We start from the raw sequence: 16,509 nt of genomic DNA on the forward strand, positions 1-16,509 counted from the left end.
CATTAGACTCCTGCATGTCGCTTTACTCGACCGTACATTTCCCCCCTCGCAATATTCCCTACGTAAGTGTACATGTAATCACGGCAACATGTACAACGCGTGTCTTGTAAGCACTTACAAACATTCACGCAGTTCTCTAACATATGACGGCAGATCTGTTTCCTGTCTCTAACCCTGAGATTGCTTTTCCATGTAGCCTTTGTTCGGAAAGTCTATCTTATTTTATCTGTGCAACTCTTGATGACCTGCGCAGTGATCTCTCTTACCGTTTTTGAGTAAGTTTTTCTGCTCTTTTTCACAGAATAGTTCGCAATGATTCCGCTATGGTGCGCATGTTCTGGTGTTCCACCCAGTGATTTATCCAGGCTCCCCGTACACCCCCGAATGTTTAGTGACACCCCCTAACTTTTTACCCGTTCACCCCCTACAGGGGGCTCTCGCTTAAGACAGCTTAAGACACATCTCGGTAATGATACGTCAAGTTGTTATGACATAACTGTAATAATGATCCCTCCAGTATTTTTTTTTTTTTTGCAACGCCCCCTCACGTGTTTGGGTTTCTGGATAAACCGCTGGTTCCGCCTCCCTCTGACGTTCTGGTTGACATCATGCATGCATACTTCCCTACATCATCGCTGCTCAGTGCTCGCATATTTCTGACACTTACGTGATGTTCGTGGCGTTCGGCTGAAACCGCCATTAGTCAAACTGGCCAGGTGTTTCTAGAGGTTAACCACTCTTAGCCCACCAGAAACAAACATACGACAGCGGAGGAACGCGTTCATAAACATTGATATTGGTACCGCACGGAACACTTGTCCGGTGCAGAATAAAGTAATTTGACGTGGACGTTTTTTTTTTTTTTTTTTGTCAGTTTGAGACTGGACCGGACCGTACCCTCGTCCTATAACTGTTCTTCTTTCCTTCATTTTCACCTTTCCTCTGTCTACCAACCTACTTGTACAGTGCTGGACAAAAGTTTACGGAACACGCTCCAGTGCATTTCTCCCTCACAGTGACACACTAGCAGCGTATGATACCGTACGGAATTGCAAACAGGTGACTGGGTTACCTAGGCACATGTCTGTAAGTCCGTCCTGTCCCATTCGCGATTATGGTCGTAGTTACCGCTGCGCCATTAAAACACGAATCATCATCATCATCATCATCATCATCATCATGTCCCATTCGCATGTCCCATTCGCTGCTATAGCCTGTCGCTGCGAGGAAGAAATGCGAGGGAGCGTGTTCCGTAAGCTTTTGTCCAGCAGTGTACCATGCGTATCGTACGCAGTTCTCTTAGAGAGTAAGTGAGAATCCAAACAGAATCTACGCTACTTTAGCGTAGAGCACTGATTTGGGTAACTCCTATGTTGCATATGGCGGTACAGGTATGGCACTCAGTATAGGTCTCGTACCAACAGAGCAACACACACAAGCACACACATACATACAAAGACTGAGAGACGCACACGGTCCACTCCACTCGCACATTCCATCGCAGAAGAAAGAATGAATGTATAGAAGTGGGACTGCATCCTTTCGCTTGAAACTTATGTGCCCTACCACAGAGCCGTGAACGTACGTCAAAGCATTCTGCGTATGGCGTACTTGGAGCACGCCAAATATGGACAACTCTTAGTTAGATTAGGAAGATAAAAAGCTATTGGAACGTTACTTATTTTCTTCCTAGTGTATATGTTTTTCTCATAACATGTGACAAATAAATTCAACGTTTGTCGTGATACTTAACCCATGAAAACGTGGCAAGTAATGACACGAGATAGTCTCATGACTCACTGCTTCTCCCGCAGGCCTCACACGAATGAATGGGTGAAACGGAACCCTGGCTTTGGGATGCTGTCCCTGTAAGTGAACACCGCTTTGCTATGAAATCCTACGCATGCTGGCAGATGTCTGCTATTATATGCACTTTGACATGCACTGCAAATAACAGCTTTGAAGGGAACTAAATCGCAACGTTTTCTCGTCGCGGAATGACACATTCCGTGGCATTGACACGAACACAAAAGGAACGCGACTTGTCCGGTTCGTGATGTATGCACGAAAGCAAAAAAAAAAAAAAAAAAAAAACCGCGCCGCACTTTTTTTTTCTTTACCTTGTCACGGAGGGCCCTGCCATTGGTCTCCTCAAACGGTTTGCCCAATCCTCGCCGGAGGTATAGCCCGAGGGGTCATTCACGATCATTGTTGGTTAGGAGCGTGCTACCAGCGAAGTAACGGCCGTCCCGTTGACGGCCTTAAAGGGGCAATAAACAGGTATGCAAGGTGCACTTTTTTGTAATGCAGTGTGATTCGTTTCCTATGTGACGTTTAGCAAAAATTTTTGTCGCAAAAAAGTAAATAATGGCTCCAAACCAACCGAATATTCACTGCACTCTTTCGCGCTCATGCCCCGCCCTGCGATGCCCTGGCGACAATAGCCACACGTCATTTTGACGTCGCGCACCAACAACCATTCAAAATGCGGGGCGCCTATACACTGATTTTGTTTTAATATCGGGTAGTGAGGTCGATTCTAAACATATTTACACTTGTCAAACCCAAGGTAGCCAGATCAAAAGGTACCAAAAGCCCACAATATTCCATTTCATGTGCGTACTATGTTTTCAGCGCTGTATTGCTCCGCGAGGTCACAGCGGTGTTCTCACAACCGGTTCTCCCCGCACGCTGCTGTTTGTGTCAACGAGGCCCGTCATTGGCTAGGAGTTCGAAATCTCCCCCATCTCCAGTGACTGGAATGCAGCTTTGCTACACGTGCGAGACGTGTGACGTAGGTGCTCTCCTAGTAGGAAGGAGAGACCCACGCGGATTATGCTCCTTGAATGGCATTGTTTCGTGGTAAAGGCGCTGGCTAGAAGTAAATGAATTTCATAATTGGATATCGTGAGCCACGTTCTTTCATAGAGCATAATAACTGGAGAATATTCCTGGAGCTGTTTAGTGCCCCTTTAAGTTTGTCGTCTGACTAGGGTATAAGAGTGTAGGTTTTCTGGCAGACTTACAAGGCGGATGTCGACACAGTTCCCTTTGAAGTTGATCCTGGACGCATACTACTCCCCTCCTCCTGTTCCCCACTCCTTCCTGCTGTACTCTCCCCATCTGTACACGTCTGTACGCCGCTCATAGTGACAGGTGCTTCGCGGCGCTGAAACAAACAAACAAAAAACTATCCACGTTGTAGTCGGCATAGAACGGATATTGTCAAGTGGCCGCAATAATTCGCCTCTGCGTTCTCTGGTTCGCTGACAACTGTGTTTTCCTGCGCTTTCTGTCCTGACTGTTACATTTTCCCAGCTCCTAACGTGCTGATTTTACGGAACCTGTTGCAGACTTCTTTCTTTCTTTATATTAATACCCGTCCAATGTTGCTGCCCAGACGTTTTACGAAGTTTTCCTTGCAACTTCATCATACTATTCCTTTTTGTAAGTATCTGCCGTTCAGTCTAAGGCACCTCTCAGTAGATACCATATTTTCTATTAGGGGCAGGGCCGGTGCTAGGGGTGTGCGGGGCCTGAGGCAAAGGCACATCGCGGGGCCTGCTTCACAGGCACCGCTAGGCCTGCGCGGGGCCTAAGGCGGTCGCCTCACTCGCCCCACCCGCCCCTATCGCCGGCCCTGATTAGGGGTTACGGGTTTTGCACGTACTCTTTGTACCTGAGATGTCACAATGGAAATCATTAAAGGAATGGGACCTGTTGCTAAAGATTTACGCGACATCGTACCACACGGACAGGCAAGGAATGGCCGCTCCTACTTCCGAACGCGAAGTTTATACGGTTTCCATACGGTTCCATACGGTGCCTATACGGTTTTCAAAAGCACAGTAGCGTGAATTCAGCGACGATACTGTGTCAATGCGTTGCGTGTCTTTTGTTTGAACACGCGCGAGTGCAGGGCTAACGCATCCGCTTTGTGAAGGAAGAGAGCTCTGCCATTTAGTTGTACGTGACGTGACAAAAGTAACGGTAAGAGGATCGACTAAAGCTAAAGCAAGAGCTACGAAGTGAGACAAACATGTATGTGTGTATGATGCCGTTACCTCACTGTGTTGTAATGGCTACGTATCTTCCCAGACTGCGACGTTTGCAACTGCAACTGCCTTTACGACTGCGTAAGTACCATCGATGTGTCGACGACCTGCTTTATTAAGAGTAATAAAGCAGGTCGTGGATGTGTCCACTTTATTGGTTCACTTGATATGTCATTGAATGTGGTATATGCTATTGCGCGTACGGCGTCTACACTCTTAGAAATGAACTTCACCACATAGCACGCTCTTAACCAACCATCATCCCGAATGACAACGTTCTCGCCCCTGATTTGTCGAAAATGCGAGAAGGAGCCTATTTTGTGCCTATTATGCACGGCGCAAAATAGGCTCCTCCTCCCGCTTTCAACAAATCTAGGACGAGAACGTTGTCATTCGGGGATATGGTTCTCTAGGAACGTGCTATGTGGTGTAGCAGTTTAGATTAGTTTAGAATACAATGTGTAGTACCGTCTAAAAGTGGAAAATCCAGTGGTTCTGGGTGCTAGTGGTGGTGCATGAAGCAGCCCAAAAGCAGCGTAGTAGCTCAGATGTGTAGCTGGGACACAGGTTTTGCGCCGATGACCCCCTTTGAGATAACGTGAGCAGTGGTAAAACGAAAGGAACGGGAAACGTAAAATATCGTTCAAATGGCGCTGAAATACTTGACACAATCTGCAACCGTCATACTGTATGGCGATCAGGAAGAAATATGCAGTTATAAGGCACACAAAACATTGTGGATGTGTGTCGTTGTGATTGGTAATGCGCGGAGAAACGTTAGAATATTCATTAGAGCACATTAACGAAATATGCATTTTGCATGAACTCCCGAGCCCTACACCGATAATGAGCAACGAAGACTGATGAGATCTCTTTACTCTACGCGCTTCGAACACGACGTAATCCTGACTCTTTTAGATACTTCTGAGAAAACGTAATGGTAAAGTAGTGTCATTACATGGTTAAAACAATGGCATTAGTAACACATCGATATGCGCCAAAAAGTAATGGCAAATGTAATGAATTGTTTTTCAACACTGTGACGAGTAATGGCAATGCATTACAAAATAAATGGTTTCCCAAAATCTGCACCGTACATACCAGCTACCTTCTGATAGCGTCTACCATCTCTTACCGGTATTTGAACTGTATGGGTTCATATACTTCGGCTGGTACCTTTTCATCAACTGCATTTCTTTATCAATTGTAGACTCCAAACAGCGTGTAAACTGTATCGACCTAAACATATATAGCTGTGTGCTGTGTTTTTAGTGCTAGCGTAATTTTACTTTCAGCGCCTACGACACGCATGAAGTCTTGCTAGCCGCTGCAATCACCGGAGTAAGTGATCACTTGCTGTCAAATTTCAACGAATAGGAACGAAATTCAGAGGGTACAATACATAACTTCACTGCATAGCATGCTCTTAGCCAAACACCATCCCAGACGTCATAGTTATGTGCCCTGATTGGTTACAAACGGGAGGCGTACGCCTTTTTGTGACGCTTACGTAGCTGTGCTACTTGTCACGGAATGGCGCACGCCCCGAGCTTTCAACTAATCATGGGTGATCATTTGGTGTCATGGTTGGCCTTTACCGTGCTCTATGGTGAAGTTCTGTTTTAAGAATGTATAGGGAAGAATTGGCGCCACAAGACTACCATTAATTATATAAGCACATTAGCACTACGTCACATTCATAATTGTTTATCATGAAGACTAATGCATTGACGCCCGCACACACGTTCATTCCTCTTACAATAAGCACGCGCTATAAGTATGCATATGATATATAAGGGGTCGTATGCCGGATGGTGCTACATCGTGTACGTTCCTTATTGGTTTCATATAGGTACCACCGCGTGCGTAACCTTGAAGGATTGTCATGTGCGCAAATTATGCGATCCGGTTCAATGAAATACCAGCTGAGCCCCGCACAATTGATAGAGCTGAGTCGGTTGTGTAGCATGCGTTGTTTAAGCCAACAAATTTCATTGGCAGCCTTGCTTGTCTGACAGCTGTAACTTCCGATTTCAGATCGTATTCATATCACTGACGATCTTCGCCATGCAGTCAGCTGTGAGTGAACATAATATATTCGTATGTGGGATAATTAAAGTACGTACCATTTTCGTAAAGCCATTATTGTGCACGAGTCATCGAAACAGTTACTATCGCTTACGTGGCCGAGTACGCGACGAACAACAAGGTCAGGGAAGTTTGGCGGGCGTGGGTGGGGTGAGCAGCTGCCCATATGCAACCAACAGTACAACATCAACGCGCACTTCATACACACTATAGCGGACATTGGCGAAACGAATGACCCGTTAACGGAGCAATGAGATTACATTTAACGCGGCTCGAATCCCTGTCTCATCCGTCCATCAGGGTTAGCATATATTTTCACTGTGCAATGTATTGTCACAGCACGTAATTTACAAAAAAAAAAGAAGAAGAAAAACAGTCGCAGACAGCAGCCGCGGACGTCTGATACGATCCTCGCGCGACGTGGAAAAGTCCCCGTGCCTTTCTTCTTTGTTTCATCCTTCTCAGCCACCGTGTTCTCAGCTCACGCGTCTACGTCACGAGTCGCATGTCAGGGGAGTAGGCCACTTCACGACGTGTGGAATAGAGGCCTCGCGAGCGCGCGGCAGGTCAGGGGCGCCCGTTGTGTTTTCGCAGATCATTCAGCCAAAAAAAAAGAAAGTGGCGCCACCTCAGTGCTTATTTAAAGAGGCAAGGAAGCACAACTTATGATTGCGGGGAACCTTATGAGAGGGAGAGAAAACATATAGGAAGTCCGAAAGTGAGCAAATTTTAATTGCGTAGACTTTCGCGAGAATTTTTGGAATGCCTCGCACTGCGATGTATTTCAGTCGTCCTGTACATAAGAAATGTCGTAGTACCTGCGGCGTTCCAAGCGCATGCCGGTAGGCACTGGGATAAGAACTAATAAATTCAGTTCTGTTGCAGATTGACTTTACGGCGCTCAATGGGATCATGTTCTGCTTTTTAATCACTCTATTGTTATTCGGTATTCTCGTCATATTTCTCGGGAAAACTGTGAGTATATGAATAGTGTAACTAATATTTGAAGCAAGTTAATTAAGGAAGTTGTATGATTATTACCGCACATAATGAGCAACGACCTCCAACTAAAACAGAGAGCTTCTTGAACAGTCCGAGGTACAGACTGATGTGTATCTCATCGTTACTGGGTTTTCTTTCTATCGCTGCACTACTTCAGAATCACCCTTAAGAGACGTCAGGTGTATACATGTCAAGCAGTAAGCGACAGCATCGAAGGAAACATGTTCGATTTTCCTTCTAGTTTCCGATACTTCGGCTGGTGTATTCCTGCCTAGGTGCTCTGTTATTTTCAGTCGTAAGTATCCTTCACTCACGATTTCCACATTGTTCTAAAGTGAGGATTGATTGAAGAGGTTCTAGCACCAAGGAGGCACATTTTCCCTCAACGTATAAAACACAATGGTTGTACAGTTGAAAACAGTTAAAGAACAGACAATTGACGTTTCGGAACTTATGCATCATCAGAAAAGAGCGTCAGAAGATCTGTCAAGAAACATCCGGCCAGGGATTTCCCTACACCCCCCAGGGGGGGAGGTGTACGCCCTCCCTGCATTTTTGCAACACCCCACTGAAATTTTTCAGGTGACCCCACCAAACTCGGCACCAACACATTCTGGTAGTGAGTCCGGTGCTGCGAATTACATCCTGTACTGTCAAACTTATACTGTAGGACCACAGTCATTCAGATGATCGTACCACGGATTTGTAAACAATCATTTGAAAGTGACTGTTCAAAGCATATATTGCGCGCATATACCAGCAAAAATGCGTGCGGGCACGCAAACTCAGTGTGCCCCTTACAAAAATGGCTGTTGACCATTTGTTTCCATTCTACAGAACTTAGTCAACAGAGAGCTCAGACATTCAGTAGGCTTTCTGTTAGCCTTGTGTTTACCTGACATATTGATTTTATGTAGACTTATGTAACTTGAAGTCTTGTTGACAATTACACAGGAAGGTAACAGGTCTTTCTGTAGACTCTCCATATACTTTACACAAATTTCGTGTGACCTTCATGTGTAAGTCTTGTTATATGTGATCTCAATTTCTCTGTTGACTTTGTTGTGACTCAGCTATCAATGAGTCGGCGTCACCAACGGAACTACTTGCGTTCTTTTTTAAAAGGCTTGGCAACCGTTACGTGAGGCACTCGGTATATTCTTCTTAATCGAGGAAGATACATGATTTACTGAAGCGAGATTAACGCCATCCCCGTATGATGTGAAGACCTTTTGTGGACTTTCTGTGACTTGAGCGAAGTTTAATTCCTCCATTCTGTTGTTCACTCAATCGCAACCAGCATAAAATACACGAAATGAAGTACTGCAAAACTATATATGTATCTATTTTATTCCGAAAATGCATACCTTGAAAGTGGTATCCAGTGTCGACACAATCATACAAAACATCCCGCGCACACAGTAGCGAAGTATTCCACACGTACACATGCTTTATGCCACACAGTGTCGCGTGGCATAATATATAGTCAATGACGGGTTGCGGTCTGAGTTCTTCTGGTGACCCACGATGACGGTGGACTTCAAAATTCACTGAATTTCGGCGAAAGCGATGTCTCTGAAGCGCTGGAGAGAAATGTGTCTGAATAGGGCGTTCAATCGCAAATTAGTAATGTTCAAACACAAGTGAGTAACCCTACCGCTACCTCCCCCTCCTTAATAAATTGCTTTGGCTGGTTGTGGCGATCTTTTCTGAATTGTCTGTTCTTTAACGGTTTTTAACTGTTGTGACACCAGTGTGTTTTAGACGTTAGGTGAAATGAGGATATGGTAGCATCATTTGATGTTAGCCTAGCTCTGCGCAGTTCACGGTTTCGCTACCGGCCCCACTTCGGGTCACTGTCGAGTGCTGTCCTGCACTCGACTCGTAATCGCGTTAGATTAGTTTATGTGGGTGAGAAGCGGGTTTGAGGACACTTTAGGTCGAACGAGAAGAAATCCTTGAAGCCTATGGGAGTTTCGTGGTGGTGGTGAGAGTACCTATCTATTTAGCAGATATGCGGCAAGGGGGGGGGGGGGAGACAAATAAGCAGGGAGTAGACGTAGTTGTCTTAGCAACGTATCCACCGTATTAACTTCTCCTATGCACTTCTTTTCTCTCGCAGTACATAATAGTGGACACACAGCTGATCATGGGCGGAGAGCGGAAACTGCAGATTTCACCCGAGGACTACATAACAGCGTGCCTTATGCTATACCTGGACGTTATTAATTTGTTTCTCCACATATTACAAATCATACGCGAAGTTCAAAAAGACTAATAGCAGCCAACTGCAGGGCGACGCGTCGAGCGTATGCTCTGTCTAAATTCAGGGAACATCATAATTAAAACGTGAAGAGCGTGCTTCTTATTAACAAATGTCTCATGTTTAGCCGTGTAGCCTCCACTTTTTGCTCCTCCCAAACGCATGCAAAGTATGATACCCTTGCTGCGGACCCATTCCCACTGCGTTGCTATCAGCATCTCCGGCGGCTTCCAAACTGGTGGCTGACAAGCTGGTCATTTCCGTAATGTACTGAAACAGTCAGAGAAACTGGCGTCATCCAGCGGCTGAACGTCAAAGTAAAACATAGTTCACACTGCTGTGTTGGGGGTACTCCTAAATCAACCGTTTAAGATCCCATATGTTCAAAATCCCAAAATGGCGCTGGCGTAGCGTTGCGCGCGTGCCGAGCTGTGGGGATCCTCCAACCTGTCTGTGGTGACCTGTCAAAAACAGACCTAAATTAACCTCAATTCTGAAAACTAACGTAATCATACCAAATTCTAACCATTTCTTACGCTCTGATGTGGTCGCCATGCTAAACCCTAACAGTCGCAAAAGATCTGCGTTTTAATGCCTTCTACCGACGTCAAAATCACGCAGCACTGCTAGGTTTGTCAGTAGTATGTATTCAACACTATTATCCCACCATTGTTCATATTAAATTTTAATTTAGATATCTGGAATCTTGAACATCTGGGACGGTCGATTCTTAACGGTGGGATATCGTGGCATCCCTCTACTGACCACCGGCATGGTCTAGCGGACATATGCGTCCCGTTCGTTGGCGGTAGCCAAGGTCGTGCTGAAGACTGGGAGGTGGTGGGTTCGCATCCTGCCACCGGCTGTACTGTCTAAGGGTTTGCCTTGATTTTTCCGAGGACTTTCCAGACTAATGTCGGTACAGCTCCTCCTGAAGCCGGCCCAGGACGCATAATAACCCGCCTGTCCCCCACCTGTTCAGATCTGTACGCCGCACAGCCGCAGTTGCGTCATGGCACTAACACGGAATGTTTAAACAGTCCCCCTACCGATACAGGTAGGGCGCAGTGAAAATGCGGTTGTCGTATGGCATGCATTCTTAGCACATGAGACGTTCCTGTTTGATCAATGAGCGCTCATCGTCGCTGGATATATGAGCGATGTGCCGAGAATCTTTGTACACTGTTCCTTCAATTGGAGAACCAGGTTGAAGACAATGCTCTCGTTCCACTTATGTAGGAGGGTCGCTATCATACATGGACTCCGAATTGAATGTGTCCCGCGCCCTGCTTATTCCCTGTGGCGTAGCATCTTCAGAGTTTCACATTTTTGGAGCTCTCAAAGAGTACCTTGGTGCAAGCTTTCAAGTCGATGGTGAAGTAAACATGCGTTGCGTGGTTGGTCTCATACAAGATTTTTACCCTCCATTGCATTAAAGTGCCAGTGCGGACTGAAATATTACACTTGCGTTATAAACGAACCTTTGTTTTGGATCATTTCTTTAAGCATTACATCCATATGAGCAGCACAGATGCCACTTTTGCAGGTGAGCTGAACAGGCAGGCGAACATGAGAGTGCATCTTGCTACCTAAACTCCGTTATTTGACTTTTTTATTACGTGTTTTCAAGTAAATGTGAGATAACAGAATTGACCCACTGTGACGCAAGCGCGACAATCCTTCGCGAGGAAGATTGATGCCTGTTCTTGCGCGTGTCCATGTCATGTTCGCGAGCAAGCTGGAGCCCATATCAAAATTCTATTCTATTCTATTTTATGAGTTTCTATTCTTATAGATAACCTATCTACTCTATGCACTCCCTATATACTGCATAGGAAATTCATTGAATTTGTGTAGAGCTTTTAACTAGCAGATTGTGTGCGGTTTGGATTGACAAACATGAATGGGAACAATTGTGTTATGTATCCACAGTGTATAGAATTTGTTCCCGGATTCATGATGCGTGTAGAAAATTTATAAAATTTTCTAGTTAAAATGTGTACAGTTTTAGTGCAGTCGCTGTATTCCTATAAACTGGGTGTAGTAGATTGACCACAGGACTACGATAACAAGGAGAATCAAAATATTATCCCTTATATCGTAGTCCTATGGACAATCTATAGGAAGCCTATAGGAAGATAGAAACTGTGTTGAAATTGCATCCATCTTTTAACTAGACAATTCTACAAACTTTCTACAGACAAACGATCAATCGTGAAAATTTTATTCTACACTGTGGATACAAAACACAATTGTTCTCATTCATGTTCGTCAATTCCAAGCACATAGAATCTGCTAGGTAAAAGCACTGTACAAATTCTTATAGGCAGTGCGTAGACTAGATAGGTTGTCTATAAGAATTGTATACGATATAGAAAATAATTTTCACATGGGAGAGCGGCTCCGTCGCTGGCTTTTGTTCAATGTGAAGTCTGCCAGACACAACAGGTCCAGCTCTGTGGGCCTCCCTAGAGCTGTAAAACAGACTTCGTCCAAACGTCGGTACTGCTCTCACTAAGTTCTCCCGCTGGCGCTCGCGAGTTTTGTGACGTTCGTGTGGCCACACGGTCGAAATGTAAGACACCTTTCGGATGCAGTTGGTCATATGCTGCATCAGCAGGTATCACGCGGACTCCTGTGCAGACACCTCAACCTTGTTCAATAGCTTAAGACTCACTTTCTTCAGCAGCTGGATATACTCTTGACTGGGATGCTCGTCTCGCAGTTTGACAAGTTTTCATTGAAGATGGCTTATGCCCACAACGCAGCAAGACTGTTCTTGTTAAAGGAGCATGGAAATGATCGGAATAAAATATGACTGGTGAAATTACGATTCGGAGTCCTGTGATACATATTCGCACAAAAAGTTTGAGTGTAGCGCACAATTCTGGCGCGGGAAGGAGCTTTGAATCTCGCGGCAGAAATGCCCCTTCACTCCGCCAACCGCTACCAGCCGCTGACGTCATGTGGTCGCGCCGTCTCTCTCTTCTTTTTTGCGATTTCTCCGGTGTCGCGGCGCCGGCAAGCCGACCGAGCAGGAAGCGTTGTTCATCGGACGTCATGGAAACGACAGGTGATGAACTGAACGCTCTTCAGGCGACACGTCTGCTCTTCTTTACAAAACGTTTTATAGAGTTGGAGCCCAAGCTCTGCCAGCTTTGATTTCGAAACACGAATGTCCCGGAGACTCGTACGTGATGCTGCTAAGTGTGAACCAACATTCAGATTGAAATACAGTGCTTCTTCAGGTTAGAAATACATAGTTATGAAGACGCCGTCAGTGACCAGTGTTTTCATTTGAAGAGGTCGTCGACCATCATGACTTCTCCGTGTTGTGGTCAACACTATGAGCTCTGAACCGCATGGACACTGGCATCTCCGAGGCGAAAGAGCGGGCCGATGAATGCATAGCTGTGTTATACATTGCGCTTACCATGTCTTACTGATACCAGGAAGGCAACATCTCCACAAGCACAACAACATCGATACCAAAGCAAAGTAGTAGAGTTCATCTCCTCGCGATCTGTGGGAAACCCCAAAACACATGGCCAAATTAGCGTTCTCTCTCTCTTTTGTTAATGGTCATACGCAGCATACAGCAGTGGCACGTGGAATAAACCTCCATCTGACAGGAATGTATTTAGTCGTATCATATATATGCTGCACACACAGGCACAGTACTGTCCACTAATTAACGACACCTCAGCTCAATCAGAACAGAAACCTCAACTCCGGCCCTCACGGCAACACAGAGGCTTAGCCACACCTTTTACACTGCCCGCAGTCTTGTTTTATGCAAAACGTACGAGACAAATCATGTAAGAACGCAAGTGAATGTCAAACGCAAATAAATACTAACAGCGTCTCAGTCGGTAAGTCGCCACGATTCCGGAGCTAGCAGACAATTCTGGCGGGGAGCGGAGGCTTCCGGCAGCCAGTGAATTGCTCGGCCGCCTGACGTCACCGCACGCCAGACTCGGCTTGGGGGAGACTGTCGCCGCGGAGCGCATTCTCACAGACTAATTTTCTCAGGAAATTCGCGCTTTTCGAAGGAAATATTTTGCGTGACAGTTTATGAAGGTAGTATGTTCATATCAAGCGGTGAAAAATAAACTGTTCCAACTGATTATTTCCATGCTCCTTTAACTATGAATTGCAGATCTATGTTTATGGCTTGCGTTCGCGTGACCCACGCATTCAGAGTGTTGGTGTATGTTTCTGACATGTTGTGCTTGAACACCAGTGTCAGTTACTTCAGCGTTGCTGTAATCACAGTGTCGTGTCTTTCCTCTCTCATCATGTTATCTACTAACTGTCGTCAAAACTGTCGTAGTGCTTCTCTTCGAAGCTTGTGTAGCCTTGCAGCCGTAGTGTGCTGCGCAGATCGCGGCTGTTATTTTTGGGCATGGGTGTCACCACAGTAGTGCCATCCATCCATCAGCAAGTATGATATGTTGAAATGACAACTTGCCTTGCTAAGTTTGGTGCAGGTGAATGTGTGTGAATCTGATTTTAGTATAACACGCCGGGCAGATCGCCGCGGATGAGAGAGCACATCGTTGACCAGGCGCACGAGCACGGCGTGGCACAGGCACATGCATGGGATTGGGCATGGACTCGCCTATCACCTGATCAAGATTCGAATGAGAATTCGAATATTCAAACATTGGCTGGAAATGGAAACTTCAAGGGTTTTCAACTTGAAGTCTTAGATCGTGAAAACAGCGCTAAATAGCGTTTTTAGAGCGACTGGCGACGTCAAAAAATTCGAATATTCAAACATGCGCCGGAAATCGAAAAATGAAGTTGAAAACGTCTTAGATCGTGAAAACAGCACTAAATAGCGTTTTTAGAGCGATCGGCGACGTCGAGAATTCGAATATTCTGGCGATTGGCGACGTCGAGAATTCTGATTCGAATCCTGATCAGGACGTGATCACCCTGTACCGACAGCAGTATGTGAGCGTGCAGACTACCGCAATGTTGGAACTCTATGCATTGGAAGTAATCGACGCAATGGCGGCCGAACGGGCTGCGCTTCGCCTTGGTCTGCAGCATACACATGGTCCCATCGACCAGTTTGTTGAAAACCATCAACCTCGTTGACCATATGACACCGCGTGTTGCACGTCAAATCTCCCACCGCACTGACTTCCTTGAAGTTGTCACTCAGCCTGTGGAGTATGTTGAATAGGCGGGGCCAGCGACGGGGACCGGGGGGGGGGGGGGAGGGGGGCGAGTAAGGCGACCGAAGCGCACGAGGCCCTCGACCAGGGATTACTTTTTAAAAAATATCAAGTATGCACTTAATCGTGTGAAAAAAAGGCCCTGCGATGTGCCGTTGCCTCACACCCCGCACACACCGAGCACCGGCCTTGTGAGTATTGGTTGTGCCAACGCGTCTCGCTGGCGCTCAGCGCGAGGAACATTGTTGGTTTTCTCAAGAGCCAGAGTAAAGCTAAGAGGCCTTGTTTTTTATCAGCACAGTAATTGACTGGGTTGAGGATCGACTTGAAAAACGAGATGCTCCTTTCTACACACTCTTCAAGGAACTCTCAGTGCTCCAACCATCTGCCCTGTGATGCCCTCCACTTAACAAGCGCATGGGAAGGTGTTGATTTTCTTCCAGAACACGCAGCCTACGTATCTTCATAGCCGTGTATAAGGCATGCTGAGGCATAGCGCCTCTCCGGTCGTTGCGCCGTACCTTGCTGGCTTGTACGGCATAAACTGAGACGTTCAAAGAGAAGTGTCTCAGTATACACCGTAGTAGATGGCCAGTAAGGAGAGTTCCTCCGCTTGCACGTCGTAAATGATCTTGATGGGCTGATTGTATTGGCCCAGCATATGTCCAGACACTGCTCCTCGTTCCTCAGCATGGTGTGCTGGTGACAAACACCTCCGACTCGTGTTCGCACATCGCCTCCATAATACTCACGCCCCTGTCTACATCAATCGGCTGTGCTGCACTCCAACCTGGACTCGCGTTAACATTGGCCAACGCCGCAAAGTCCATATTTATACAGTACTGGCAATACAGAGGCCGATCCATCAGGTGTCTGAGCCACTGCTTGACAACGGCCTTCCAACACTTCCTAACGAAGCCACCCAGATATGTGGACCTGTGTATAAGATCCTTCCTGTTGTTAACGTTGAAGGAGTAGTCTGGAAGCCTGCGGGTCTGCTGCATGAGAAGAGTCCTTCCGCGATTGGATCCAATGGTGGAAAGTGATCCGGCTTAATTCAAACAACTCATTTGTGAACATTTATGAATGAACTCTCTACTTTTACTTGAACCCATTTGTTGCCGACATGTATCTTGCCAGCATCCAGTGACAGAGGTGGAGCACACTCCGCTGCCGAGAAACTCCGCCTGTAACATATCGTACTGGCTGCTGGTCACTGTCGTGAAGTCAAATTGGAACCGGATGCCATCACATATGCTACAAGTGTGCCCGAACTCGTTGTGGGTCCTCTCGAAGTGGATGTCCTTTGACGGTCATTAGGTACTGAACGTACAGTGTCACTCGACTTGAATAGCAACAGCACGTTCGTTCCTCTGTGGACGCATCGACTCTGAAGTGGGCGGAGTCTGCAGTCCTGTTCTTTGCTCGGCTTTTCGTTCGGCTCTATCTCACGCGATAGAGCCGGCAGCGCTCCACATAGGTCATAGCCGGAACCACTCTATTTCTGACGTCACCGTACCTCTATTAGCCACAAACTTAGGCATTTCGAGCTGATACCTTTGATACCTCCACAGATGAGTCCTCCTCTTTAGTACAGATCACCTCAAATTGTAGCCAATACTGCTGCGTACTTTGGCAACGCAAACGAGACAGCTGTACTCAGGACGACGATAAAGTGACGCACCCTTTTGACACCAACTTCCAGGTCGAGGCCACTCCAGAGGCCGGTTTCGGAATCTTGGCTTTGAACTTCTTCCAGTTAAACTAAACTCAGCGGGATCCTAGACAACACTTGAATATTATAAAATTGGACGAACGTATGACAGATAGATGGTCTCCTTAGTGTCCTTGAACCTGAAATTGAGTCTCCAAACCTAGGGGGCATGGCTTCAGCCGGTGTTCGGTAAGTGGCGCC

At 46.3% G+C, this 16,509-nt stretch overlaps 1 protein-coding gene across 4 annotated transcripts in view; it reads left to right on the forward strand.

The window, feature by feature from the left end:
* The window catches only part of LOC135374764 (protein lifeguard 2-like), a 38,838-nt gene extending 29,304 nt beyond the window's left edge, over nucleotides 1-9,534 (forward strand). For 3 of the 4 annotated variants that reach the window (XM_064607690.1, XM_064607691.1, XM_064607689.1), the window contains exons 3-11: nucleotides 197-275; nucleotides 1,815-1,868; nucleotides 3,354-3,447; nucleotides 4,099-4,136; nucleotides 5,351-5,396; nucleotides 6,093-6,134; nucleotides 7,029-7,118; nucleotides 7,387-7,440; nucleotides 9,268-9,534. In XM_064607690.1, coding sequence (XP_064463760.1) covers nucleotides 197-275; nucleotides 1,815-1,868; nucleotides 3,354-3,447; nucleotides 4,099-4,136; nucleotides 5,351-5,396; nucleotides 6,093-6,134; nucleotides 7,029-7,118; nucleotides 7,387-7,440; nucleotides 9,268-9,423 — 653 coding nt within the window. In that variant the 3' untranslated portion in view covers nucleotides 9,424-9,534. The remainder of the gene's footprint in view (nucleotides 1-196; nucleotides 276-1,814; nucleotides 1,869-3,353; nucleotides 3,448-4,098; nucleotides 4,137-5,350; nucleotides 5,397-6,092; nucleotides 6,135-7,028; nucleotides 7,119-7,386; nucleotides 7,441-9,267) is intronic. The other variant, XM_064607692.1, reaches the window with a different exon arrangement.
* The last annotated feature ends 6,975 nt before the right edge of the window (nucleotides 9,535-16,509 follow it).

The sequence above is a fragment of the Ornithodoros turicata genome, unplaced genomic scaffold, assembly GCF_037126465.1.
Source record: "Ornithodoros turicata isolate Travis unplaced genomic scaffold, ASM3712646v1 ctg00000746.1, whole genome shotgun sequence".
In the NCBI taxonomy this organism is placed as follows: Eukaryota; Metazoa; Arthropoda; class Arachnida; order Ixodida; family Argasidae; genus Ornithodoros; species Ornithodoros turicata.